The sequence below is a fragment of the Prinia subflava genome, chromosome 14 (assembly GCF_021018805.1).
Source record: "Prinia subflava isolate CZ2003 ecotype Zambia chromosome 14, Cam_Psub_1.2, whole genome shotgun sequence".
Taxonomy (NCBI): domain Eukaryota; kingdom Metazoa; phylum Chordata; class Aves; order Passeriformes; family Cisticolidae; genus Prinia; species Prinia subflava.
Window position 1 is genome coordinate 19,298,170 of NC_086260.1, and position 27,474 is coordinate 19,325,643.

Genomic DNA, 27,474 nt, shown 5'->3' on the forward strand with positions numbered 1-27,474 from the left:
CAGATAACTGTGTAGAATAATGCAGATGCATACTGAGTGGTGTTTTAAAATAAATGTACAAAGGCATTTCTCCTTCATTAATTTCTCTTTTAAGATACCTTGCCACTTTTAACATATATATTAAAATGTACATATTGTTCATGTGAGGAAGATATCCCTAAACAAAGTAACTTCACCTTTATGAGAAAATAATGGCTGTAAGATCATGAAGGAATCCCACTTTAATAATTCTGGTTCTGTTAAAACTGGAAAACCTGTCATGATGGGAGAATTTTAAGGAGTGACTGCCTTGCAAATTACACAGAGGAGTTTTCACCCAGGCACTCATCACAATACAGCTGATTCTGTAAATCCACATTAGCTGTCCTTTAAGGCAGAGCATTTCTGTTACTGTTAGCTGCGGTTTCTGTTTGATGAAAAAGAAGCTGATCTTGAGGAGAGATACAGGTAATAGACACGGTTGTTGAATGTGGGTGTGGTTACTCAGATACAAAAATATGAAGGAAGAAAAGACAGAGGACTTCTGGAGCCCACCACCCACCCTTTTGTACTGCAGGCATTTCTACAAAGATGAAATTTTTAGAAGAAGTTTTTTAGAAAAAGTGGGTTTTAGAGTTTGGAAAAAGAGTGAATACGCAAGGGTGAGTAGAGTGCAGAAAGCTTAAAAGACAGAGCTGTTGGTAGTCCAAATCAAAGCAGAATACTCTGAATAATTTTTCATGACTGCAGGAGCAATCAGAGTCCCTGCAAGGTAATTCACCTATGAACATAGGTACTGCTTTTTAAGTGCCATTCTGGGGCACAGCAAGGCTGGTGAGGTGGGACAAGATAATTCTTGCTTGGCTTCCTCAGCATCAAGAGAGAGGTGATATGATGAGGCCTTGCCTGACCTCAGATGTGATAACGTACATGAAAACTAGAAGTAAGTAACTGTAATATCCCATTTATTGACATTTCATAGGGTTTTTTTTTAAGATTTCATACAGAGCAATTAAAAATCAAATAACTTTACAACTTCGTTTTTTTTTTTTTTTTGCTAAAAGATGTATGTTTCACTAAAGTTTCTTGAATACATAAGGTAATACAAAGACAAATAAGAACCTATTCTGCAGCCAAAGCCACTGGAGACACATGGATTCAAAGTCAGAGCACCAACTCCAGATTGAAGAGATCAAAGCTCATATTATGACTCAGTCCAATGTGTTTGCTCTTTGACAGGAGAAATGAAGCTTCCTTTGCATATGCCAGAGGATTGCTGATTGCTGTCTGAGTACCTGTGCTCAAGTACTGCACTTCAGCAGCCTGAATTACTTATATGTATTCATTTTGGGTAATAACAGAATCTCAGAATATATAAATATGAACTGGGTTCTCCCAGAGAAATATTTTAAGGAAAACAGCATATGGAGTGTAACCCTGAGTGAATATGAATGAATGCCATATGAATAGTCACATGTCTCTCTTTGCATTATGTATCTCCTGTGCTTCACAGAAAAAGCATCATTCATTACTTTTCTTTGTGTAACGTGTTCTTTTAAAATGATATTTAAATCAAAGCGAACCCTATAGATGCATCAATACTTATCATCTATCAAAAGCAGGGGAATACCATTTTAATTTTGGGTTATGCTATATTTAGGTATGTTTCTTATTTTTCAATTCACCAAGAACATAAAATCTATGATAAAATGTTTTCAGCCTGAATATTTCAACTTCTTCTAAGGATGCTGGGGATTTGACAAGATCCACATTTATCCAGTGTGATCCTATCCATCTGCATATAACAGGAATGTGCTGTTCCTAATGATTGTTTCCTTTCGCAGTTCAATCACACAGGACAAGGAAGCATTTGCAGCCAAGCCATAATGTTGATCACTGATGGAGCTGTGGACACATATGATACAATATTTGCAAAATACAATTGGCCAGATAGAAAAGTAAGTATATGATCACCTTTACTGAATGGAAAAGCCAAAGCTTCATATCCAATCTAAAGTGTATGTCTGTTGAAAAGTCAGTAACAAACTTTCTGATGATCTAGAGATGATTTTGGATCACTAGTTTAAAAAAAAAATGATGCTTATATGGTATTGCCTGAGGATAGAGATGGCCTTTTACTGTGGTAATGAACTTAGGTTAATAAGATATAAATGTACTATTTCCCTGCAGGTTACATTTTTGAGCATTATAGAATCCTTCCCCTGAGACACATCATTAAGTATGAAAACCTTTTTTTTTTCTCCCAAAATACACATTAATAATTCAATGCTTTTTCAAGCTAAAGATGGGTATGTACTGTGGACAATGAGTGGCTTACTGTGACAGGAGAAAGAGCAGATGTAGTACTCAGTATTTTTAATTCCTTCATTTGGCAGAGTGAAGGATAGAGCTGACAGTTGGTTAGATTTTACTAAAAATTTATTTGGCCCTATTGATTATCTTGTTATTTAATGCGGAAATTTCACAGTAGGGCAGAAATACCTTGAATTTACCTGATGAGGAAGCTTAGTGGTCCTTGTGTCTCTATGTGAACTAATTTTCTTCTACATTTTATCTTCTGCTAAAGCAAGTTTTGGGACTATTTTAGGAAGTTTTTGTAGTTCTTTGCCATGTTATATGCCTATGGAAGCAACAACCACACATTTTGAAGTGCAGTTTGAGCAAGTAATTGATTGATATGACTGTGGTGCATGGGGTTCTGTATTCTGTGGAAAAAAAGTAGTTGTGTTAATTTTCAGCTTTTAGTCATGTTTTTCTGTTATAAAATTCCATTTGTTTTCTGAGTGATTTCTCTACCTCTGCTCTATGCAAACATAATAACGGTCCACTGGAAAGAAGGCCTAAAAGCTAAACGTTTTGTGGCCAGTCTTTCCTCTCTTATTCAATGGGATACCATCTAATTTAAGTCCTCAAATATTCCATGAGAACATTTTACTTTATCTAGCAAAAACTGGTGTTGAAGGAGATTCACAGAATCTCTCAGAAGGATGTGCCTCTGATGTGCTGTACTTTCCTCTTCTTTGGAGTTACTTCCTCTCTTAAGAAGAGACTGTGGAGAAACTTATCGTAAGAAATCAGCAAGGAAAGAATTCTCTGAAAGAGTCAGCTAAGTATTTTCACGAAAACATGTGTTGTATATCTTTCATGTGCTGATCCACAGCTCTGTCTGAGATAACACTCAGCACAGCTGGTGCAAAAAGCAGCAGGAGAGGTTTCCATTGGGAATTCTTCTGCAAAGGCCTAGCATGAAGAGTCCTGCCTTGTTGAGCAAGGACGTGGTGTCTGGGGAGCAGCTTTTACTTAATATGCAATACTCTACTCAGTTCTTCTAAAAATATTTAATGTATTAATACGGCCTTGTGAATTGTATTCTAAAAGACATGTATGGAAAAAATCGAATCAGTTCTTCCTCTTTTCAGCCTGAAATGTTTCAGTATGAAAAATGTAAAAGATTTCCATATGTACGCTTTAATGTATTAGAGCTTTGAATGTCTTTGTTGGATTTTTATTCTAGCAAGGAAGGCTTATTGAAAATGCAATATCCTACATATTTGCAGTGTCAATGTGCCTAGAAATTAAGCAAGTCATGCATTTGAAATTCACTGCCTTTGCATTACACCCTCTTTATTATCTCTAAACCTGTTTTTTATATTTATAAATCACACCTTTGAACTGCTTGATATTTTTTTTATGTACATTTTTTCCCTTTTATCTATGTATTGACCTGCCATCTTTCTTAATATATGTTTTCCTGTATTTTGATACTGGGGTGGACAGTGGTAGAAAAGGCAATAGCTCTAATTAAGGTAAATTTGGAAGTTTCTGTTTACCTCAATTACCTGGTCAGCAAAAATAGCAATTCCATTTATAGTAGATCTAATGTTAAATAACAGTAAATAGTTTATAATTAGTTGCAACATAAGCATCTTGTTCTCTTATAGAAAGGACAAATATCTTTATGCAAATGTGAAGTCTTCAAAAGTTTGCCAGTGAGGATCTCTAAAAATGGAAAATGAATACAAACTTCCATGATATAAACAACAATTCATATTTTCTTCCTTTTCCCAAACCATTTATATCTTTGAAAAAGATAGTCTTAAACATATATATATATATACACACATATATATACACACAATGTAAGCAGGGAAAAGAGCACTTTGTTATGTATATTGGAGCTATAGTCTGCCTAACAACTGCTTTAAATCATCTTCCTTCTGATAATGCATTAAAATAAAATTGTGTTGCAATGATCAGGAAAGGGAATAAAATGGCTCCAGTTAAATCCCCAAGCAGTTTAAATTAAGCAATTGAGTGTTTTGTATGAAATCAGCCTGATTTTTTCTGTGAACTAGGAAATTATGACCATCAAAAGACTATTAAAAATTATCTTCTGGACTGTTTCCTTGAAAGAAGGAATGCTTCCATTTTACCGGGTTTTTTATGAGTCTCTGTCTCCTTCAGCAAAAGAAAAAGAAATCCAAAATATTTCCCCATGTTTACTTAATATCTTCTGCTACTTTAAATGTAAATCTAGTAGATGCTATTTTTATAACACACTATATTTTATTTATATGACTAGTTGTTAATATCTATTTCCTTTCCTTTATGAGGCTATTCGAGCAATCTTAAGGAGCTGATTCTCACGCATTAGAAATGAGTTTGTGCTATATATGTAATTTTTCTCATTCATGAAACTTACATTCAGTACTTTCAGATTTCTGATTCATTCAAGGCAACTCTGCCACATGAAGTACCAGAAAGGGAATAATTAGTCCATAAGAGTAAATAAATCTACACATCTCATATAAAAGCTTAGCTTTCATCATGTAGCAGAAATAAGTATTTAAAAGGAATAGTACCAAGGAAGTGTTTGTTTACAATGAGAGGTATAATATAGTTACAATAATTTATTCTTTAAGATGTCCAATTTCAGGAGAAAGCCTTTTAAGTCTCAAAATACCTTTTTGATGTCAGTTGTACCAGAATCATGCTTTTATTCTATGTTATTGCTCCTATGATGAGATCCCAAAGCATTATCAGAAACCAAGCAAAATACTGCACTTAGGTATTTCTCTAAGTCCCTTATTCAATTTAAAAGGATGAAAGGCCATGGGTGGGAGAGGCAGGCAGACGGATGTGACTACATGGAAGGTAATGCTTCAGGTCTGCTCCCAGAAGATAGTACCACTAATGATCTTTTCTTAAATAAAACTGTCCTTCTTCCTTTCTAGTGGAAAATTCCAACAACAATTAATGGAAAAGTCCATGAAGATTAACCTTGTAAATGTTGCTGAAATGTCTTAGCACATCAAAAAATGAAATTATTATGAGATCGGAGATATTAACAGAGCTTCAAGCTTTGTCAGGTTCTCAGCTGAAAGCCATTTTAATCACAAATTGAAAATCAGTAAACTTGGAAGAAAAAGTATCTGCTTAAATATTAACTTAACATATTTTGTCATTTTTAAATATAGGAAGACTCTTCTCAGAATGTTATGATATTGTAAAGGAAAATAATGCAGTAAATTCTCTTGCATGAATGGGTGAGGGAACAATTTTAAACCCTATTAACTCACTGACAATTCCATGAAGTCTCATAATGTTTTTTTCTCCACTGGCTAAAATGACCCAGTGCCTGCATATTTGAGAGTCTTTTCTTCTCCTCCATTTCCCCATTGTTTTTATGTGGCTGTCAAGTTCTATACTTCTACAAAACCTGTCTCCTCCTTGTTTTGGAAAAGCCCAAAAGCATTTCTTCCATAACCATGATTGAGAGCAGAGTCTAAAATCTCATTGAGATCAAGGGGAAATCAGTATTTGAGTTTGGGTACAGACTTTTAGTATTATTTTCTCATGCAGGTCAATCCAGCACTCAGGTGGTCAAGATGTCAACTTTGTGACCTTTAATGACTTAAGACAAGCAGAAAAAGATGTTCTGCTCCTTGACCTGAGAGGTTTTTTTACTTCATGATAAGCTGGAAAAGAAAGCAAAAGAATCATTGAATCCTTTGAACTTTATCCTCCCCTTTGGGTGTGTCTTTGAGTCTGAAAAGCATTTGCTTTTGTAATTATATGGAATAGCTATATGTGATGGTAGATATATGCAAAACCAGAAGCACTAATTCCTCACTAAGTCAAGTCAAATGGAAACCAAAATGCCACCTAAAGTTTCCTAATTTTCTGGAATCAAATCCAGATAGAGAATCTGGGATAAAAATTCCTCTGTATCCAGTTACCTTGTAAGTTACTCTACAGCCTTTCTTTTTCTGGGCAAGTAACAGAGACTAGAACTTCATCTGTCTGTGTCCTGTTATTCTAAGGGCTCTGGGTAGAATTAATTTTGTATGGCAGAGAAATATTTCCTTTATGCTTATGAACCATTACAACAAGGCAGAGATATAAGATGGTTTCTATCACTGCTAAGACTTCAAGTAGAGTGAATATAAAGCATAACTGCAATAACATCTTTATTCCAATCTAAATGATTATGGTGTAGAAAGACCTAACAGCCAATGCTGCTCGTGTCTGAATGGAACTGTTGAAATTACAATATAAATAGTTCCATGACTTTTAAGTGTTTATACCTACTCTTAGATTTGCTTTACAGGAAAAATTTCACAGTCTGGCAGGTCTCTGGATCTATGTACAGTACTTAAAATTATAATTGAATCCAGAGAGCAACACCTTAAAATTTGCTGGATTTAGATTTGATTTTGTAATAGAATATTAGATTTGCAGACAATGATAATCAGCTCCTTAAGTATGTGGGACTTTCATTCATACTTTTACAGGATCAGTATTTATAGTACATTTAATAATATATGGCTTTCTTAAATAGTTAAGAAAATACTTGGTCATTCCTGGTGAGAACTGGTCACTTGGTCACTAAAGCTCTAACTTCAATGTATTCATTTGTATTAGAGATCTATAAAATAAATATTTATATTTAAATTTTTTTCTTTTCTTTTCTTTTTTTTTTTAATGAGAGACCTATTTAGTGAGTTTATTTAGTGATCCATGACCCATTGGCTTTAACTGCTGTATATATGAAATAAATTTCTGAGCTTTGGGTATATGTAAAATTCCCCAAACATTTAGATTCTGCCACAGGACAGAAAAGGAGGCTTTCCTTACCCTCCTTTAGCAAGGAAGATGAAGACATGGCATATTTTAATTTCCTTTGTCTGAAAACTATCCTAAAGAAGTTAATGGCTGCTATCAGAACAGGCCACAAGGCAATGAGTGGCTGTGTCCTGGCACCACAGTGGTGGCAAATCATCTTTCTCTTCGTGTCTGCCATCCACAGGGTTACAAACCTTTCTGCAAATTTTACCCAAGTCTGTAGCTTAGGAATGTGGCAATGTTGGCAAGATGGAACATTTGTACAGCAAATTGAATTTCTCATGTGCAGCCCTGTCTGGATGTTATTAAATGGATATTTTTTCTGAAAAGTCTGACGTACTTTGCAGGCGGATGCCATTACTGCTACACAAACCTGGTGCTTTATTACTGCATATCTCAAGAACAAAAGAAGGTCCAGACACTTTATAGGCCTTTCAAGATATGACGTAACTTATATTAATTACTTATCTTTTTAGGCACTCCTGTAGTATGATGAAAGATGGGGTATGAGATCAAACAGAAGTTTTTGATTTCAGGATAAAGAGAAACAACTCCTCACAGCTAGATTCCTAATCCAAGTGTGATTTCATTTGGAAGAAAAAGTTTAGAAAAGGTTTTATTTTGCCATATTACTTCTCCTCTTAGAGAGAAATATAGGCTGGTAGGTCCTGTTTCAGTGAGTATTTTTTTTGGTCAAAACTACCATAATTATTTCTACAAATTTGTCACTAGTGTTTTTACTTGAGTTCTTTTATATGACACTCAGAGTAGTTACAACCGCTTTTTCGGTCACTTGTCAATTTAATTTGCCATGAAGAAACTTATCCTGCAGTGTTTAAATTGAAAAAATGGAGAGATGTTTTTTGTGAAGATAAGGGTAATTAAATATTATCCTCAGGGTATATATGGATTGCCAGAGGAAGCATTACTGCTTCTTGTATACAGTCAGTTGTTGGCTAGAATCATGGAGGGGCTAATGATTTCTGAATGTTTGAAGAATGTTAGATGGAATGATAATTTATAGCCAATGAAAATGCATATTCATGCTTACCATGCTAATATTTGTCATAGAATCAGAAATAGATACAAAAGGGAATCAGCCATGAGTCATACGGAACACCTTATAAGTAAGGGACAGTCTAAATGGAGAATAATCCACAATTTGAAATAGATTATCCAAAGTACTCTTTGGGAACTCATGAGTATCAGTAACACAAAAATGATTCCTTTTCCTTGTAAAAAAAGAAATTCACTTTTATGTAGTATTTAGACATAGAGAGATCCAAAATTTGAGATAAAATAGGTGTCTACATGACTAGGTGACTACAGGTGATCACTATCTGCATCTGGCATAAAACTCCTTGTCACTGAAATGTTTGGCTGGTGGCACTTATTAACAAAAGAAACCAAAACATGATAAGTAAATATCATAATAAGAAGCTGATATATTATGGATTCTGTTCTTTAAAAAACCTCAAACAACCAAACCTTCTCCTGATATTTTATGTGCTGTAAGGTTTTAGTTTTCAAAAACTTAAGTTATCGTGCCAGAAGCAAGACAGTTAAAGTGGGCATGGTAATTGCACAAATATGCCTGTTTTCTTCTGTGGACTATATCTATTCTTGAGGTAATGTTTTTTTTTTTTTTTAAGAATTGTGTCATCTGCTTAAGGAAACGGTGAGATCATTTATTTCTTGAAGTTCTTTAATAGCATAATAAAATCTGTATTTTAGTTTGTGTGGTTTAAACTGAGAAATGCTGCAGTTATCCTAAAAGTCAGGATTCAGTTTATAGACTGTTTTTAATTGTCTTTATAATGTATGCATCTTCTTAAACATTACAGACAGAATAGAGATGTTGAAGTTTGTCAGAACTGTTCTGTTTTAGATGAGTATCAACAATCTCTGTAGAATATCAAGAATGTATATTGTTAATTGTGAGTGACCCACCACCAAAAAGGTGACCATAGCTGCATATATAAAACCCATTTGGTTGCATTGGACAATAAAGGGGTTATACAGTACTCCAAACAACTATTTTGGATCAATATAATTTAAAAAACTAGTACAGATAGTAAAAAAAAAAAAAGTTAAGGTTATGTTGGATTGAATGTCTTCTTAAATTTCCTGTTTAAAGTTTGCCTTTTAGAAAGAATTGAAATAATGTGATTTTATATTAAACGTTACATTACAGCTAAGAGTCATGGTGAAAACTAAGTTGGTCCAAGAGATAAAATTAGTGTTATGTTCACTCATCTCTGGTTCCTCCACCAATAGCCTTAAATTAGGATATAATAGATCTGCAAACTTGCATAATAGGTATTTTGTGATCTGTAGAGCACAAGTTACTAAGTGAAAACTTTTCACTGACTTTACAAACAGGGAAGAGAAAAATTCACACGTATTTTGAAGTAAGTTTTAAAAAACTGTACTTATGATGTCCTGTTATAACCCTATTTTTTTTAAATGTAAAATTAAGCTTGCATCAAAACCAGTATGTGTAGTGCACAAGCACTTTAATAGGATTAAAGATTTTTTAATGTCTAAGAAGAATGGCTTCAGTTTGATACAGGAGTATGAGTAGAGGAGACAATGCAATTGTAAGGCTTAAATGGGAAAATGCAGGTTATTTCATCTTTTCTAACCAATAAGTCAGATCCCTTGCTAGTTCTGGTGAGGTATGGCAATTCCAACAGCCCGTAAGCAATTGGCAAGTACCCTGGAAAACTATGGACCACACAAAAACCTCCTGTTTTCAGGTATTTTCATCTGAGTTCTGAACTATATTTCTACCTAGTTTGTATGATCTATTCTTAGTTCACTCCTTTATCATTTTTCCCTTAATGAAATCTTCATACACTCCTATTTTCTGTAACTCTTACTGTATTGAAATAAGCCATAGTGTGTTGTTTCAGTACGCAAGGAAACTTTAACTTCTGTTGGATATTTACATTAAGTTGAGAAGGTTGGTAAATTGCATGTTTAAATATCAAATCTCAGGAGATGTTTGGAAAGGGAATGTTACAAAGAGAGGAAGTTAAATGTTTGGTATAGTATTCTCTTGCTGGCATCCCATTACATACAGCAAATGGTATTTCTTGCTCATTATACTCTGAGAGGCCAAATTCTGCTGGTTTGGAAGTACAACAGACGTTGTTTATATGAAATTATTATTCATATATACCATTTTCCCAGAGTACCTCTGTTATCCTTCGTGGTGTCTGGCTGTGGAACAATCCCTCAATGCATGCACATATATCAAGGCAGTACGAAAGATTCATTCCATGCAGGGGCTCATATATGTCTAGTTTAGTATTCATTTCAGTGAAATGCTTACATATGTGAGTTATTACATCCCTGCTAACCAAAGCAATGGATTCAGGCATACATTAAAGCGCTTTACTGAATTAAGGACTAAACAAGTTATCCAAACAATCCCATCTTTAGAACTCTGTTGCGGGTCTGCTGATTCTTTCTGAGTAGTTGAATCTTTAACTTTGTTAGTGGTTATGCATTTTATAGAATACCCATTTAAAGAGCACTGTTTGTTTATCTCCCTCTCCCTGTATTTATACCTACTTTTTCTAAACTGGCATAACAGCATTAACTGTGTTCTGAGACTTCTGCAAAACATGGCAGCCTCTGTAGACTTAACTCTTGTGTTCTGTTCCCATGTGCAGACATCTGCTGCAAAACTGATAAAAAACTATTCTTTTCTATGAGGTTCTAAATTCCATCATCCCGTAATCCTCTCTACTGGCCTTACCATAATTGTCTCTGTGCAGAACTGACAGAATAGAATTTGCACTTCTGAATAAATATGTTCTCTTTCTGTGGGATATCATTTGTGCACTGACTTCTGTTAAGATTTCAATTCAGTCACTGAGGTTTCCCCTTACAAAGTTCTTGAAAGCTTTTTGCTGGGTCTTAACACTGAAACAGAGTTTAGTGCATTGTTAGAAAACAGAAGTCTTTATTCTTCCATCTTACATCATTAGACATATCTTGAAAAAACATGAAGGATTTTGAATCATCCGGGACTTGTTATTGAAGAAGGCTTTAAAATCCATTGTAGTACTAAAGTGTATATGCCAATGACTGCTGTTTGGCATGCTATTATGAAAATAGAAACAGCTATAAATATTTATAAGATGCTTTGAAATATGTGTTATATGAACGTTCATAAAATAGAACACCTACAGAGCCTGGACAATTCAAGACAGAAGCCACTTAAGCGCTTGTTCTCCTCGAAAACTGTTTCTTTCTCAAATTATACAGTCAGGTTTCTTAGCTCTCATTCTTCAATAGGGTCTGGAAATATTCAACAACTTCTGGTAACATTTTTATGTTCACATCACCTATTTTAGAAATAAGTAGAAACAAGTTATCTCTGTGTGAAGAAAAAATGCCACAAACACCCTTAGAAATGTGACTACTCTCTGTTGTCATGATGCCTAATGGAAAATTTAGAAGTTTGCATGAATGGAGGCAACAGACAAATCTTCTAGGCAAGCTGGGCAATCTTCTTGGCAAGAATAAAATATGATGGTGTTGTAAAATAAAGTAATTTTTCTAAGAATTTTCAATCAAATGGTTCGGTATTTGAGCCTCTGATAAAGGAGAATTTTTTGCAGTTTTAATAATGTCTAAGGTAGTATTGGCTGTTGTCCGTGTCTGTGCTTTTTAGCTGATTTAATAATACAATATAGTACAACCACTTGGTACTTGGGAAGAAGATTTCTTAAGAATAAAAAGCAAAAGATAGAACAATGCTGGTCTGTAAATATTCCAGTCTAAATTTTCAACTATTTCTTAAAAAAAAAATCCCTAGGCATCTTGTGCATTCTATTAACTTAATCTCCAAGAGTGAAATTAACTGAGTATATGTTTATTGAGTTTGTTCATTTTGTGAAAAAGGAATGGCTGAATTTTTCATAAAATGAGAGTTTTGTCCACTGAAACATCTGTGGCAGGGATGGGTGAAAGCTGTGAACATTTGCTTTGGCTAAGTTTGCATCACGTTAGGGGGTGAGTTTTCATAAAATATTCATGCTACCAAGTTTTATAGGCACAAAAAATTATGGAAGATGAATTTCATCCTGTGTGCAGAAGTGACTCTGGTTAGACTGTCTTTCTGTCCATCCATTTCTTGCCACTTGCAATTGACAAACAGTCCCTCATCAGTTCCCAGTTTGTGGGAGCACCACCAGTGAAACCTTTCTGCAGTTGAACTGCTGACAATTTGGGAACCACAGAATCTGTCTAGGGACTACACTTAGTCTGAGATTCCCATTGTTTTCTGGTGTGAAATTTGAGTAGTGATCTTGTGTTGTCCTGGAAAGGTATAAACAGCCCACCTTTCAGAAATTATTCTGGACTTATTAGTGAGTCAAGTTCTTTCCTCCTCATTGTCCCTCTGCCTCTATTGCTGTGCTGGGGTCAGCAGTGCTTGCATTTGTTCTGTGCCATGTTGGGAACAGTGCAGCAGGGTCACACCTCGTGATTCAGGCAGGGAATCACCAGGATATCATCGTGTCTCCTCACAGATTTGTGGGTTCTGCTCACCAGAGATGTCCATAGGGCTTGAAGTACAGTGTTTCAGTCTGTCCTGGGCCCATATTTGGGACACCCAGTGTCTGAGCTGGGTGTGCCTTGCTTCACCAGCAGATCTCTGCACTGGGCTGTGCTCTCCTGGGAAGTCTGGCAGGTGGGCAGCACACACAGCCTGAGATGGGATGGATGCAGCAATACCGTGTGCTCACAAACACGGCAATGCCGTGTGCTCACAAACACGGCAATGCCGTGTGCTCACAAACACGGCAATGCCGTGTGCTCACAAACACGGCAATGCCGTGTGCTCACAAACACGGCAATGCCGTGTGCTCACAAACACAGCAATGCCGTGTGCTCACAAACACAGCAATGCCGTGTGCTCACAAACACAGCAAATCTGTGTGCTCACAAACACGGCAATGCCGTGTGCTCACAAACACAACAATTCTGTGTGCTCACAAACACAGCAATGCCGTGTGCTCACAAACACAGCCATGCCGTGTGCTCACAAACACAGCAATTGTGTGTGTTCACAAGCACAGCAATGCCGTGTGCTCACAAACACAGCAATGCCGTGTGCTCACAAACACAGCAATTCAGTGTGCTCACAAACACAGCCATGCCGTGTGCTCACAAACACAGCAAATCTGTGTGCTCACAAACACAGCAATGCCGTGTGCTCACAAACACAGCCATGCCGTGTGCTCACAAACACGGCAATGCCGTGTGCTCACAAACACGGCAATGCCGTGTGCTCACAAACACGGCAATGCCGTGTGCTCACAAACACGGCAATGCCGTGTGCTCACAAACACAGCAATGCCGTGTGCTCACAAACAGGGCAATGCCGTGTGCTCACAAACACAGCAAATCTGTGTGCTCACAAACACAGCAATGCCGTGTGCTCACAAACACAGCCATGCCGTGTGCTCACAAACACAGCAATGCCGTGTGCTCACAAACACGGCAATGCCGTGTGCTCACAAACACGGCAATGCCGTGTGCTCACAAACACGGCAATGCCGTGTGCTCACAAACACAGCCATGCCGTGTGCTCACAAACACGGCAATGCCGTGTGCTCACAAACACGGCAATGCCGTGTGCTCACAAACACAGCAAATCTGTGTGCTCACAAACACGACAATGCCGTGTGCTCACAAACAGGGCAATGCCGTGTGCTCACAAACACAGCAATGCAGTGTGCTCACAAACACGGCAATGCCGTGTGCTCACAAACACGGCAATGCCGTGTGCTCACAAACACAGCAATGCCGTGTGCTCACAAACACAGCAATGCCGTGTGCTCACAAACACAGCAATGCCGTGTGCTCACAAACACAGCAATGCAGTGTGCTCACAAACACGGCAATGCCGTGTGCTCACAAACAGGGCAATGCCGTGTGCTCACAAACACGGCAATGCCGTGTGCTCACAAACAGGGCAATGCCGTGTGCTCACAAACACAGCAAATCTGTGTGCTCACAAACACAGCAATGCCGTGTGCTCACAAACACAGCAATGCAGTGTGCTCACAAACACAGCAATTCTGTGTGCTCACAAACACAGCAATGCCGTGTGCTCACAAACACAGCCATGCCGTGTGCTCACAAACACAGCAAATCTGTGTGCTCACAAACACAGCAAATCTGTGTGCTCACAAACACAGCAATTGTGTGTGTTCACAAACACAGCAATGCCGTGTGCTCACAAACACAGCAATGCCGTGTGCTCACAAACACAGCAATGCCGTGTGCTCACAAACACGGCAATGCCGTGTGCTCACAAACACGGCAATGCCGTGTGCTCACAAACACAGCAATGCCGTGTGCTCACAAACACAGCAAATCTGTGTGCTCAGCTCTCCGGGAGGAATTTCTTTAGAAAATGGCTCTAAGTGGAGATCAATAGTAGTTTTCTCTTTGTCTCTCACACAGGGGGCAATATTTGCCAAGATAAAAGATCCTGTTAGCTGCCTTGCGGAATAAGTTTTCCTATTCTTTGCTGGAGGTAGTTTCTAGCACTGTCGTGGGTGTTATTCATTATAATCGTATCAAAATGGGAGTTCTGTTATGGGGCTATGTCCCAGACTTATCTCTGATTCCAGGATGAGTAGCACCCACATTATTTATATAGCCAACGGAACTGTTTAGAATTTTTTTGGAAAGGGTGACAGAACTCAGTCCATAATAGAAACTTAGCTTACAAATGACTTTAACAAAAAACTATATCAGCATTATTCTAATAACTATGACAGTAATTTAAAAAATATTTTGATACATTTAAGCAAGAAAGCCCAAACTTTTAGAAAATATTCTAATGTGTACACAAACAGCATGAGAGAACTGTGAGTACAGAGTTTTTAGCACCACATCTGATAAAACTGATTTTTTGGCTAAAATTTTACTGGCTGACTAAGTACATTTCGACATATGGCACCCCATTTTGAAACAAACTGTTTTGTTTTGGCTGACCTAAATTCTCCTTAAAAGGCCATGTATGGAAACTAGAGATGAGCCAAACATCTGAGGATGCCTTTGTGGTACGTCATGTTTGTGCCATTTCAGACAGAAAATGCACTTGGCTCTGAATTTATGTGCAGCAAACGATAATTAATAAACCATTGGACCATCAATATAATTGGTGGAAGCTTCCTTATGGTTTTAACAGTGTTATATACTGTTATATACTGTTATATAATCATCAGTTGTATGCAAAGGAGAATATCAAAATGAGGTCTTTGACTGTGCTCTGCTTGCATTAGCAATGGGAAATAATAAAGAAAATTTTCAAAATCATAGTTTGGTTCATAGTAAAATCCTCACATACCTCCCCCAAGTTAGTAGACATGGCTAGACTGAGGTCAGGCCATTTTTGGTCACATACAGCAAGGATGTATGGAATGTCTTTTCATCCCCTTGCCCCTTCACAGCCTTCACAAAAGTAGCTCAGAATGATGACAGCCATTAATCATTGGCAACCAGTCAGAACATACTTCTGAGCTGACAAATGTTGAACCTTTAGGGGCATTAGCAAATTCCTTTCCTGAATCCCTCCATCAGGCTTCTGAATCCATCCAGGGACCTCTGGTAAGAATTGTGCCACTCTACACCACAGCAACTTTCAGACATGCTCTTCCAGAGACTCTCTTCCATAACTACTAAGAATTATCTTTAAGGATGACTGGTTAGCAGGGGTGGACAGGATCTGTGCACAATGTAAACCACAGGGGTGCTCAGGAAAAGGAGAGGAATTGAGCACAGAAATGCTCATGTTGTGTAAATAACCGCGTGGTTTTGCTGGGGAGAGGGAAAATAGTTGAACTTGAGCTCAGCTCTAAGGGTTGTCGCATTGCCATATTCCATGCATTTTCAAAACTTCATAAGTCATTAGAAAACTGTCCATCATTTAGTTAGAAATAGATGAGTAAACACTAGTTATGGTTTAGTTGTGGTTTAGTGTGCTGCTTTTTAAATGTTGGAACATTTAATAGCCATAAGGGAATGAAAATGTAAAGGAAGCCACACAGGTATATTACAAATACCTGTAATGAACTTTATGTTCATTTATATACATAAAAATACTAATGAACTTCTTTTTCCTACTAATGAAGAGACCTAGCCTTTCCGAAAGATAGTGGCTCAACAAAAGAAGTGTATTTTCCTCCTTTCTCCAAAGTAACTTATTGATGGGTTGTTAAGTGGAAGAAGAGCCTGGTGTTCACTCCCACATTAATATTTAAGCAAGTGTTAGCAGCACTGGAGCATCTACACGATCCAGAGCTGCTCACAGGATTTGTGCCAGCACAAAGTGTAGATGCCCTCTGTGTGAGGCTGGATTATGAAATTAGAAGCATGGGCAAGATTATTATGCCATTGTAAACAGACATCTTTATACTTCTGTTTTTCTCTATTAATTTTGTTGATTTAATAGTAAAAAGTTCTATGTGGTTTTAATTTTCTGTGTAGGACTGCTCAGATTGTGATGTATTTCCCACTAAAGAAGTTTCTTTTGTGATACAGCTTCTTGCAAAAAGTTTTCTGAAACAGTATTCTGAAAAGAGACTTTTGAAAATTAGTCTACACTATGCATGTATTTCTCTAAGATTTGGAAAAGGTACACGAAAAATTAATAAGATTTTAGGAGAACCTTTTGTACAACAGTGTAATTTTATAGCTGGATGATTTCATTTATTCTCTAATGTGTTGACTGAATGTAAACATACCATGTTACATTCCTTCTGAACGAGCAGAGGAGTCTTTACCGTGGGTGCAGGTTTGAACCTAGTTTTTAAGTTGTGCTGTGTTTCTGTTATTTTGGTTTGTGTTATTTTGGGGTTTGTTATTGTTACTTCTTTGGTTTTCGTTGTTGTTTGCTTTGTTGATTTAATTATCTGATGAATCTGTAACTGATAGAAACACAGAATCCTAAGGTCTGGACTGTGAAAGCCTCTCCAGCTTCTCGTGCCCCTGTTAGAAGCCCTTTGTCAATGGAATATTAAATTATTCCTGTATTGCTGAAGTGCTCTTTACATGCTTTCAGTGTGGATTAAGTAGCTGATGTATTCTGTTCAATAATGCCTGTACTTCATAGCAGACACAAACAAGCAGTTCTGGTGTCTCTTTGACACTTGTTTGTTGTCATAAACACTTGTAATATTTTAGGAGTGTTGTACTGTGCTAATTACAAAAGTAGGCAAGATCCTATGGTAAAAATAAAAATGTAAGAGAACCTGGACTGCCTCACAAAATGTAGGGCTTAAAAAATCTAGAGCACTCTGAAGCTGGACAGGGAATTGTCTCCCTTCAAGATAACTTGAGTCTTAGGCTTCCTTATCCTATGATTTATAAGTCTGGATCATAATCTTGACATTAAATAGAATCTGAGAGATGCTAATATTTTATCATATTTATGAATTCCACTGCATTTCACCTGTCAGCACTGAACAAATTTCAGGGAAAAATAGAAGAGATTCTTTTATGTAAACATGTCATTGGCAAATCTCTTACATTTTTTTCCTATAACTGCCACAGGCAGTGCTGCTTGTAAGACAGAAGCTGTTAATAAATTAGGCCCGAGCCTCTTGATGGCAGTGTATTTCCTTCTTGAGTTCATAGGCTTTACAGAACATGTATGTCTCATTACAGCCAGTACAGCAGTTTATGCCCTAATAAATCAAGGGAGCTTTGCAGAGATGATCTTGACAGTAATGAATCTTTCTGTTGGCATTTCCACTTCACAGACACAAATAATGAAGCAAAACTGCCCCATCTGGCCACTCAGTAAGAGTCAAATCACAGTGGGAAGCTGTTTTCTCAAGCATGACAAAGGTCATTGTGTGCAGCAGGAGTGAGCGATAGCAGGTTGTGCTGTGAGTGACAGTGTAGAATGAAGCCATTTGTGAGCTTTTATCATTATAATTACATTTATTAGCCGTGCTGCCAAGATTCAACCCGCCCTTCTACCAAGTCTGTGTGCTCTTGCATCAAAAGCTGCCTTAACTGATTCCTGCAGCTTATTTGGAGAGCCGTGGGTTGGTTATTGCAAAGGAATTGATTTCATCAGCTCAATCAGCCGGTGAAGTGGTGATATTAAAGTCTCTCACTGTAGTATTATTTTAAAAATTTCTGAAAATGTACTGCCTTGAAAGAGCAAAAACTGGCAAAATATGCTGTATGCTAGTTGTAAATGAACAGATATACCAAGATCACTCTGCTTTAGGAACATATGGAAGAAATGCAGAGTATGTCATCTCAGATTGGCTGGTGGGTCCGTTGAGCCTCCTGTTTGGCCTTTGGCAGAATGTGAGCAGGTGATCTTTCCACCTGTTCTAAAATCCTCAGTTCTTGGGTCTGACATTATTATTATACTATTCATTTGTTAATAAAGTCCTTGCAGCACCGAACTTGGATATACACCAAGAATCCTTGAAGGTTTTTTTCCCAGGGCCCTTCACAAAGCAGCTTCCCCACAGCTCAACACTGAACAGTATCCCCCAGCATTTCTATTTTGAAGCATATTTCTCCTATTTTGATATTTTCCTTCTTGATAAGGTGGTTGGGTCCAATTTCTCCCTTTGATAAGATAAAGTAATTTCTCCTGGCTTAGTTTGTGGTTCTTACACTGCATCAAACAACTGAATTGAAAACAGAGTCTTCTGTCAGATGGGAGTTTGGGACTGCTTTAATTTGTTAACTTTTTATTTTCCCCCCATCTATTTCATGCCCTGTTCTTTCCTTTTCAGCAGTGTGTTAGTCCTGCACACGTGGTGTGTGGCTGTGGCTTGCTGGCATTCCAAACAGAGCCACTACATGTCACTGAGCAGATGTCACCCAGGTCCCTGCATGGCCCAGTGCTCCTTGTGTTTTGCGTTTGCACACAGAATAATTCAAGTAGCTGTAGGTGCATGGAGTCACTGCTCTGCCTTGAGTGCTTTTGAGCTCTGAAATGCTGTTGATTCTGTAGGCATAAGTTAGCAAATTGATTTCCATTCACATGTGGCAATTCTCCCTTCACCTGCAGTACACGTTTGTTCTGTAGAGTGCAGCTGTACTTCCAGGCTGCATGTTTAGGGATGTCTCATCTTTCTCAGGAATGCAGAGCCATTCTGTACTAGCAACATGACACAACAAAGATTTTTTATTTGGGAAGTCTAAAAGTTATTTTTTCCAGTTGATATTTTACAAGGGTTATGTTGCACTGTGAGAAGGCAATTGCCTAAGTACAGACCTGTTGAGATTACAGACACCATCACAGGCTTGTACCAAGTGTTTTTTAATGAACACAGGTCAGTAGGACTCACTTCTATTTTAAAGAATATTAATAATTAATTTGAAGAAAGAAGTATATTTCAATGAGATTGAGGTGCCAGGTAGATGACATCTCTCAACAATAACATCTAAGAATGAGGAGGTTAGGTTTATATTTACAGTTCAGACAGGAAATGCCAAATTCCCATGCAGAAGAACCCAAACATTTAAAAGATTTTTTTTCTGTTGAGAGTGAAGGTAGATGTAAATGAATGTACAACAGCAAGTGCTGTAATACTCCTCTTGCATGTGGTAAGACTCCTGGTGCAGCTGGTGAAATCAGTAATCTCTTTCATAAAAGGGGAGCTGGTGTTCCATGGAAATGCTGGAGGTGGCACACTTGGTGTTACAGACTAAGGTGCTGCACCAGTTTTGGTGTTGGAGATCTCACTCCTTTCCACCTTTGATTGCAAACTTTGCTTTGCCTTCTTCACCTCTGAGCTCAGTGATTGCCCTTTAATCCTGTTCTACCCCTGAACTCCCCAATGCCTGGGATTCTTCTCTTCCTGCTGCTTCCTGTTGGAATCTTGTTTCCACCTGGCACAATTGCACATTGATATTTATCCCTGTCTCTCCTCATACTGTGTCTGTTTGGGAAGTCTTTTCTGATTCAGGCCATTATTCTTTTTTTTTTTTTTTTTGCTAAAAATCTGTTGGTTTGTTGTTTGTTTTTTCTTTTTCCCAAAGACCTCCAACAATCACATCTGTATTCAGATTTATTCAAATTTATTCCAAAGGAAAGGGTTTTTTTTTTCAGAACAGAAGAAGATTAAGTGCTGAAGTTCCTTTTTAGCAGCAGCATAGAAATTTTCCCAATTGATAAAAACACTGAAAAGCTTTGGGCAACTTTCTTGCTCTTTAAGAACAAGCATCAAATGTACAAATCCTAGGCTATGATTTTCCTGTTCTATCCTTTCTGTTTTTCCTTTTATTTCCATACATGAAGACGGAAAAAGATGATACCTTTCAACTGCAGTCTTGACAGATATTTATCTGTGGCTTTTATTTTGTCTGTCTTGTGATGGGACTCACTACAAAATTTCAATACCTTGCCAGCATCTGTGAAATGGAGGGATGGAAAAATACTTCTGCAGTTTTTGTGTCATAACAACAATTTTGATTGCTGATATCCAAGCTACCTTTTGTAGTACAGCATCATTTCAGTCTGCTTTTTCTTACATTCCGGTGTTTTTATCCGCTGAGTGCTGGTCTGTGGGAAATGTATGGAATTGGTGCTGCTTGTTTCATCAGCTGTGAAGGTCATGAAGTTTCTCTATAAATTCAGTTACTCTTTTTTTTTTTAAGTTCTTTCAGTTTCAAAGTTGAAAGGGAGGCTCAAAGAAAGTTCATAAAATTGATGTTGCATCAATTCATTTGGACTGTATCTTTTCTGGCTTTCACTAAAGAATTGCCATTTGTTGACTCAAATTCTGAGTGAGAAATCCATTTATTTTAAAAAATTATGGCCTGGTGCCTTAAAGACCATATTTTTAAATACAGTTTTTAAATTTTACAGTCCCAAAAAGTATTTCTAATCAAAGCACTTCTCCTTTTTATCCATTTCTTCATCAGCTATTGTATCTTATGGTCTAATCTCTCTCCCTGAAGCTCTGATCTTGCATCAGAGATGAACAGATTCTGGTTTCTCAGGGGTGAAGTAGCAAGAATAAATTTGACCCCTGGAGATTTTACAGTTTTAACTCTACACATTATGTTTAGAGGGTTTTGCCACATGCTTGTGACTCAGATATAATAAAGATCTCTTTAGCTACCATTGCATTAGCAGCTTAAACACATCTAAGACTATGGTGCCAGTATTATATGTAATCCCCCACAAAAATGTACAAATAATGCAGAATACTTTAGGAGTCTAAGGTATAATGGATGCCCCTTATTTTTAGTATCTTGTTACTCATGGCAGACTATGGTTTTGATAAGTATATATTCTGTGGGTAAAGTTAAAAATGTTCATGTTTGACTTAAGAAAATGTTATGTGTGGTTGTTGCATTAAGATGGTTTATGCTGTAGACTTGGAAGTAAAAACAGGATGCTTAATTTTTTTTGTTAACCAGGAGATATATTTTCAGCTATATTAAAAGGACTGTTTAGGAATTGCCTAGTGAAGTAACTAAGAAATGATAGAGTAAAATTATCCAATGCTGCAAGTGTTTGCAGGAATACATGTGTTTGTGGGTGAGAGACTGAATTTAGATTTTATGATGTTGTGACCAGTTTCTGTTTTCACTTGAAAGTCTCTGATTCTAAACCAGGCATAGTGTGGAGCAGGTATAGTCACCTTTATTGCTCACAAGAGATACAGGAGATATATTCCTAGAAACACCCAGGTGCATTGAAGAACTGCTGTGAGCATACAAGTACTGTTATCTCAGATATTGGGCTAATGAGACACTCAAACCTGAATTTTTGGGGCTCTATCTGTTTGGTACCATGCCTCAAACCATGTTGAACATTAGTGGTAAATTTACTTGCTAACTGGAGTACATAACTTGGTTGCACAAGCCAAATTGTTTTTTAGTTCAAAGATAATATTTCCTTTTAAATTAGTAGCATTTGTACAATGTGACCTTTGGAAAGAGGTTTATACCATACTAATCTCTGTTATCAAATGTTTGCCTTAACATTTTAGTTGTTTTAAATATGCATTGGTTTAAGTGGGTTTTTATTAGTAGCAATATTTATTCCAAGTTAGAAAGTGGATGTCTAAAAGAACTCTCACTGTAAGAATGTTTGGAAATGTATGCAAAGGTTTTCACAACAGCACTGTGTTTTTGTATATCCTATTTAAAGTGCCTGTTGGCAGGAAAACCATTCCATTCATCTTCAGGAGATCAGGAAGTCAGTATTCCTTCCCTTATAAAACACATTCTGAACATGGTTTGAGGCTATTGGGTTAATCACACCAGATTTTAGAGAAATTTCTGTGTTTAGATCTCTTTTAAATATATATTTGTGATGTTCTTTATGTTATGGTATAATTAAGACATCTAAAAAACCACAGTAGCTTCAATCAATTTTACTTTCCAGCTGGCAGGAAAATTAGTATTAGGAAAAAGTAGTAATTGCAATTATACTAAGCTCAAATTATGACTAGTTCAAAATATTGGCAACCTAAAAATATTTCTCCCTTTCCCTGTTTAAATTGCATGATAACTAAATTATTTGCTCTGCTTACAGTTCAATAATTTGCATTTGCTTGCAAAAAAGCTAAATTTGTTTGTTTCTACTTCTTCTAGGATAGAGAAAATATGACATTTCCTCACTATCTCCCAATACATGCTCCCTGGTGGAAACGTACAGAATCCTTGGGTTATGTGTAGATTTGGCAGCCTTGAAATGCAGAAATATTCCATTAAATTTGTAAATTGAGTCTGGACTTTGAAATACTTCAAAATCATCAAGTATTAGTATATAATGCTGCTATTATAATTTCTCTGAAGTAGGATTCATGTTTGGGATGTTTTTTTCTCTTTTTACTGCATTTTTTAAAATTTATTTTTATCTATTTTGTCAAGTCAAAGAGATGCCTTATGACTTTTAAAAATCCTTTTATTCTAAGAGAAATTTTTGAAAAATGCTGAAAACCTATCCAAATTCACAGAACATTAAATAAATCCCTTAGGATGAGAAGTTGTCAACAACTGAGTAAGATGTTACAGGTAGGAGGCCTTTGCTTCCTTTATGCCAGGTCCCATCTACCTGTGGGTATTTTAGGTGTTCTGCTCGCTAGTTGGAGCAGATGGGGTACTCTGCTGATTTAGTTTTTCATCCTACCACCCTACTTTAGCCAAAGTTTCTGAAAGCTTCCATGTTCTTTATTTCCCATTTCTGGCTGGCCCTGTATTCTGTGAGCTGTCGTTTGAATATGGCCTCAGAGAGGTGAAGTTTTTTGGATAGATTGGCTGATCAGTAGAACAATTCTACAAAGATGCCTCGAATGAAAACGAAGATGGTGTGTGTCTTGTACTGAGGAATTCAGCTGGAAAAGCTTCCTTGGTGATTACCATTAGCATATTCCTGAAAGCAAACTTTCTGCAGAACTGATGCTCATAATCTCTGGTTCAAAGCATGTATTAAAATAACATTAATAGGAGTTAATACAGTAAGGCAATTGCACTGCTTGCATATCAGAGGGCTTGCTTCTGCATCTAATTAGGACAGCTTTTTAAAATTTTAATCCATTAATAAATTTGCATGCATATTAAGATGTGAATATTCATATTTGATTTGATTTTCTGCTGTTAACAGTCATAAAGCTTTTTTTTTTTTTAATTGATTGAAGGAGATGACTACATCTGCATCTCACCATTCTTTAATTAAGGCATTAGTTTAATGACTAGAAGTAAAATTGCTTGTTACCTATACAGGAATACTTCCAGTGGGGTTTTCTACATCTGTTTTCTTGCATGTTTTTTCAGACTCAACACTTTTGTTCCAGACTTTTTTTTTCAGAGTTTTACTTGCTTTTCATTTATGCACCTTCATGATCACCAAGAGGGATGCATGCTAAGGGAGAAATTAAACTGAGCAATAAATGAGGCAGTGTGTACATGAGAAGATCACTTTAATGTATAAACTTCATTACCCTTTCTTTGATGTCACCTGTAAATGGGTAATGCTTCTCTTGGCACCCAAGTGAAAACACTCAGGGATGCAGCCCAGGCAGGCCCTCTCAAGAATGTAAAAGGATCTGCAAGAACAGATGTGCAAATTCTGTCATTTGTCCTCCCACATCAGAATAAGCTGGAGACGTGATTGGATTATTTCATATTAACTGAAGGTTAACTTGTCATCTCCTTTACCTGTTAGCTCAGGTGAGCACTTGTGAAGTCAGTGCACTTTGTAGAGAGCAAGGCTCTTAAGGCATTCGGTTGATACTTCATTTTTTAAGTGGTACCTTCTCATCTTACACAAGTTCAGAGAAATTTTTTTGTACAAAAATTTTTGCACCTCAGTGTGCTTTTGTTATAAATTGATGCTGCTCCAATTTCTTTTGGTTTACATCCTTTGCAAGAGACAGACTTTTAACACTGGGACTAACTGCAGTCATAAAACAAAATAAAGGAGGAGCCAGTGCCAGCTGTGAAATAACACATGAATACATCATCCTTCTTATATCAGATCTTTTCACATACAAGCATTATCTTTTATCTTCCATCTGTAAGGCTTATGAAGAAATGCCTAAATAGGGAAGATGTCAAACCCTTTCCGTTTTCCTCAAGTTTTGCACACAAGGATGCATACAGAAGTAGTAACACTCATAAATGTCAGCAGGCTGAAGAGCCACTGTGCAGTGTGAGAATCTTAAACATGGCTTTGAGCACTGCTATGCAGTGCAAGTCAAGTCTGGAAATGAGATGACAGGCTGCTGGTTCTTTGTGTGTAGTCTTATCTTACATGTTGAACTGATTTCTACTGTGCTTGGATGGCTTTGGAGTACAGTGCACAAACTTAATCATAAAATGTGTTCCCAATGTGCAAGGAAGGTCTTGAAGGAAAGTGAATAATAGAATTTTTTGATATTTTTTGCTGAGTGTCATACAATATATCACCATCTGCACCTTACTACTTAAAGGGTTGCCCAGCTTTTTAAAGTGGTTTAAGTTTAGTGGGTTTTGGTCTGCATCTGTTTAGGAATCAAAAGCCAAAAGAACACGAATTAATGCTGTGACCCAGTGTGACTTCCTTTTTCCTAGAAAACTCACTTCCTCTGCTACACCAGAGGGGAGTGTGAGGAGTGTTCCTCACTGACGTGCTGGAACCCTGGCTAACATCAGCCATTTCCCAGCTCTCCTGTGTGGAACAGTTATGGTGGTGTTTAGGAATTCTGAATGCTTAACATGTTCACAGTTCTGCACAGTGGCTAAATTGTCCTTTTATGTGCATTTAGTGGCATTTTTAAAAGCTCTCAGAAATCCTACATAGTGGATGCTCTTTTCGAGGGTCACAGTATAACTTATGTGTACCTTCAGGTACCTTTGAAAAGCAGTTCTTAATTCACAGTGGGAAATCTTACTCTTCCATCTTTGTCTTGTAAGTCAAATTGAAAGAAAACCCTTTAACATATGATTATGATATTGATGCATTTTTAATGGCAAATTTTGAGTGTCTGCAGCTTCACAATTTCTGCATACTTTAGAACATTATCCAACATAATGTATTAACTGACAGCAGTGTATTTTCTACTCTTTTTGCAAAAGCATCAAACTATAGAGAAAATTTAAATATTCAAAGTTTCTTTGTCTTGTGGTCTGGTTTGATGTTTATCTTAGTCTACTGTGTAGGAAAGTATATGTAAAAAATAATAGTAAATATCTACGTGCCATTAGATGTGGTAGAAATTGACTGGAGGGGCTGTACAAAAGTTGAAAGGGAAGTGTTGAAATGTGAAAAGAAGGAGAAAGAATCCAAAAAAGGGAATAAGAATGTCATCATGACTATTAGGAAAGGATTGAACATACAGTCCTGGCTTTGTTGACAATGAGAGATCAGGAAGGAATTCCAGAGAAGCTGTCCCATCTGTGCAGCATTAACAAGAGAAAAGGCAAGAGAAGTAAAGGAAAATGCATTAAAAAGGGACTTTTATTTTTACTTAGATATGTGTGTTTCTTGGAAAATCAGTGCACTACATGCCCTCTGTGCATTGCCACTGCACTGACTCCAGAGGGCAAAAGTGGTGCTTGAAAATTACTTTTTTTTTTTTTGTCACTCTCCATGTGAAAAAAAGTATGAGCAAAAAGAAATGAGAGATACCATAAAGTTTTGATAGTTTGGTGAGAGGGATGTGATGGGGTACAGCTCCTTTTCATATTTTTCTTAATAAGCATGAGGTTTGCAACAATAATATTATCATTGCCAACTGCTTCAAAGAGATCCCTTCCGTCTATCCTCCATTTTACTATGGTCAGACTTCATTTCATCCTAATGGAGAGCAAGCCATCATTGTCAATTTTTTTCATCTATAAACCAGAAAATTATTTAAAGAAAATGGCACAAGCTGGCTAATTTATTAGAAAATGCTAGTTAGTAATTGTATTGTTAATAATTAGCTGATATTTTTAAAGCAATTTGAGCAGTTAAAGGATTGATAATATGTAAAGGACTTTGTGGGGTAGCACAAATTTTTAGTTCTTCAAGGAAAACCTACTTGAATATTTACCTTTGTCTCACAGTTAGCTGGACTGTGTGGCATAGAATAGAAAGAGGTTTTTTACAGATCAGTTCCTCCCTTTGGCAATAGAGGAGGTTAGATTCATGTATTTTGTATTTTTAGATTCACATCTTTTCACATTCTTAACTGCAATTATTCTTAGTAGGAACAAAATTGAGCTTAAGTGAATAGGGGGAAAATGTTTTCCTGTGTTGGCAAACAATATTTCTTCATTTATAAAGTACAAAAATATTTATGTAATGCTATAGATTTAATAGCTTAATTTTCCATGAGATGTTGTACTGTGGAAAAGAAACAGAATTTGGAAACTTACTGTATTGCATTTACTTTGACATTGTCATTGACTAATTTCTATAGAAACTGTTATGTCCATAATGTATTAACTGTAACTTTGCCATCTACTGAAAATGAAATTTTATCACTCTGTTCATTCAAGTCTTGCTGGAGCCTGGAGTGGGTATAAGCAAAATAAAAATAAGGTATCAGGAACTCAACAAATGGAGCACCAGAGGAATATATGAATTATTTTCAATGGGTTCTTATATTACAAAGTCAAGAAGGGACATGTTAAATTTTGACATGCACAGGACTTGGGATAGACTTAAGGATTAGTCAGAACTCATCTTGACTTTGGGGATATTGAAGGGAATGGCTATCTTAGCTAAAAAGAATAGAATGCAGCAGTATTTATCTGTTTTCATAATCTTTCTACCCACTTTGTTGCATTATTTTCTGGTAAAAAAATTGTTAAGAATCCTCAGTCCTTCTAGTAATTTTTTGAGGATTTTACTTGTAATTT

The 27,474-nt window shown here is 36.8% G+C and overlaps 1 protein-coding gene across 1 annotated transcript in view; it reads left to right on the forward strand.

Annotated features, from left to right (window-relative positions):
• The window catches only part of CACNA2D3 (calcium voltage-gated channel auxiliary subunit alpha2delta 3), a 406,564-nt gene that overhangs the window by 205,207 nt on the left and 173,883 nt on the right, over positions 1 to 27,474 (forward strand). Inside the window, exon 11 of the mRNA XM_063411460.1 lies at positions 1,824 to 1,937. Within this exon, the coding sequence (XP_063267530.1) occupies positions 1,824 to 1,937 (114 nt within the window). The remainder of the gene's footprint in view (positions 1 to 1,823; positions 1,938 to 27,474) is intronic.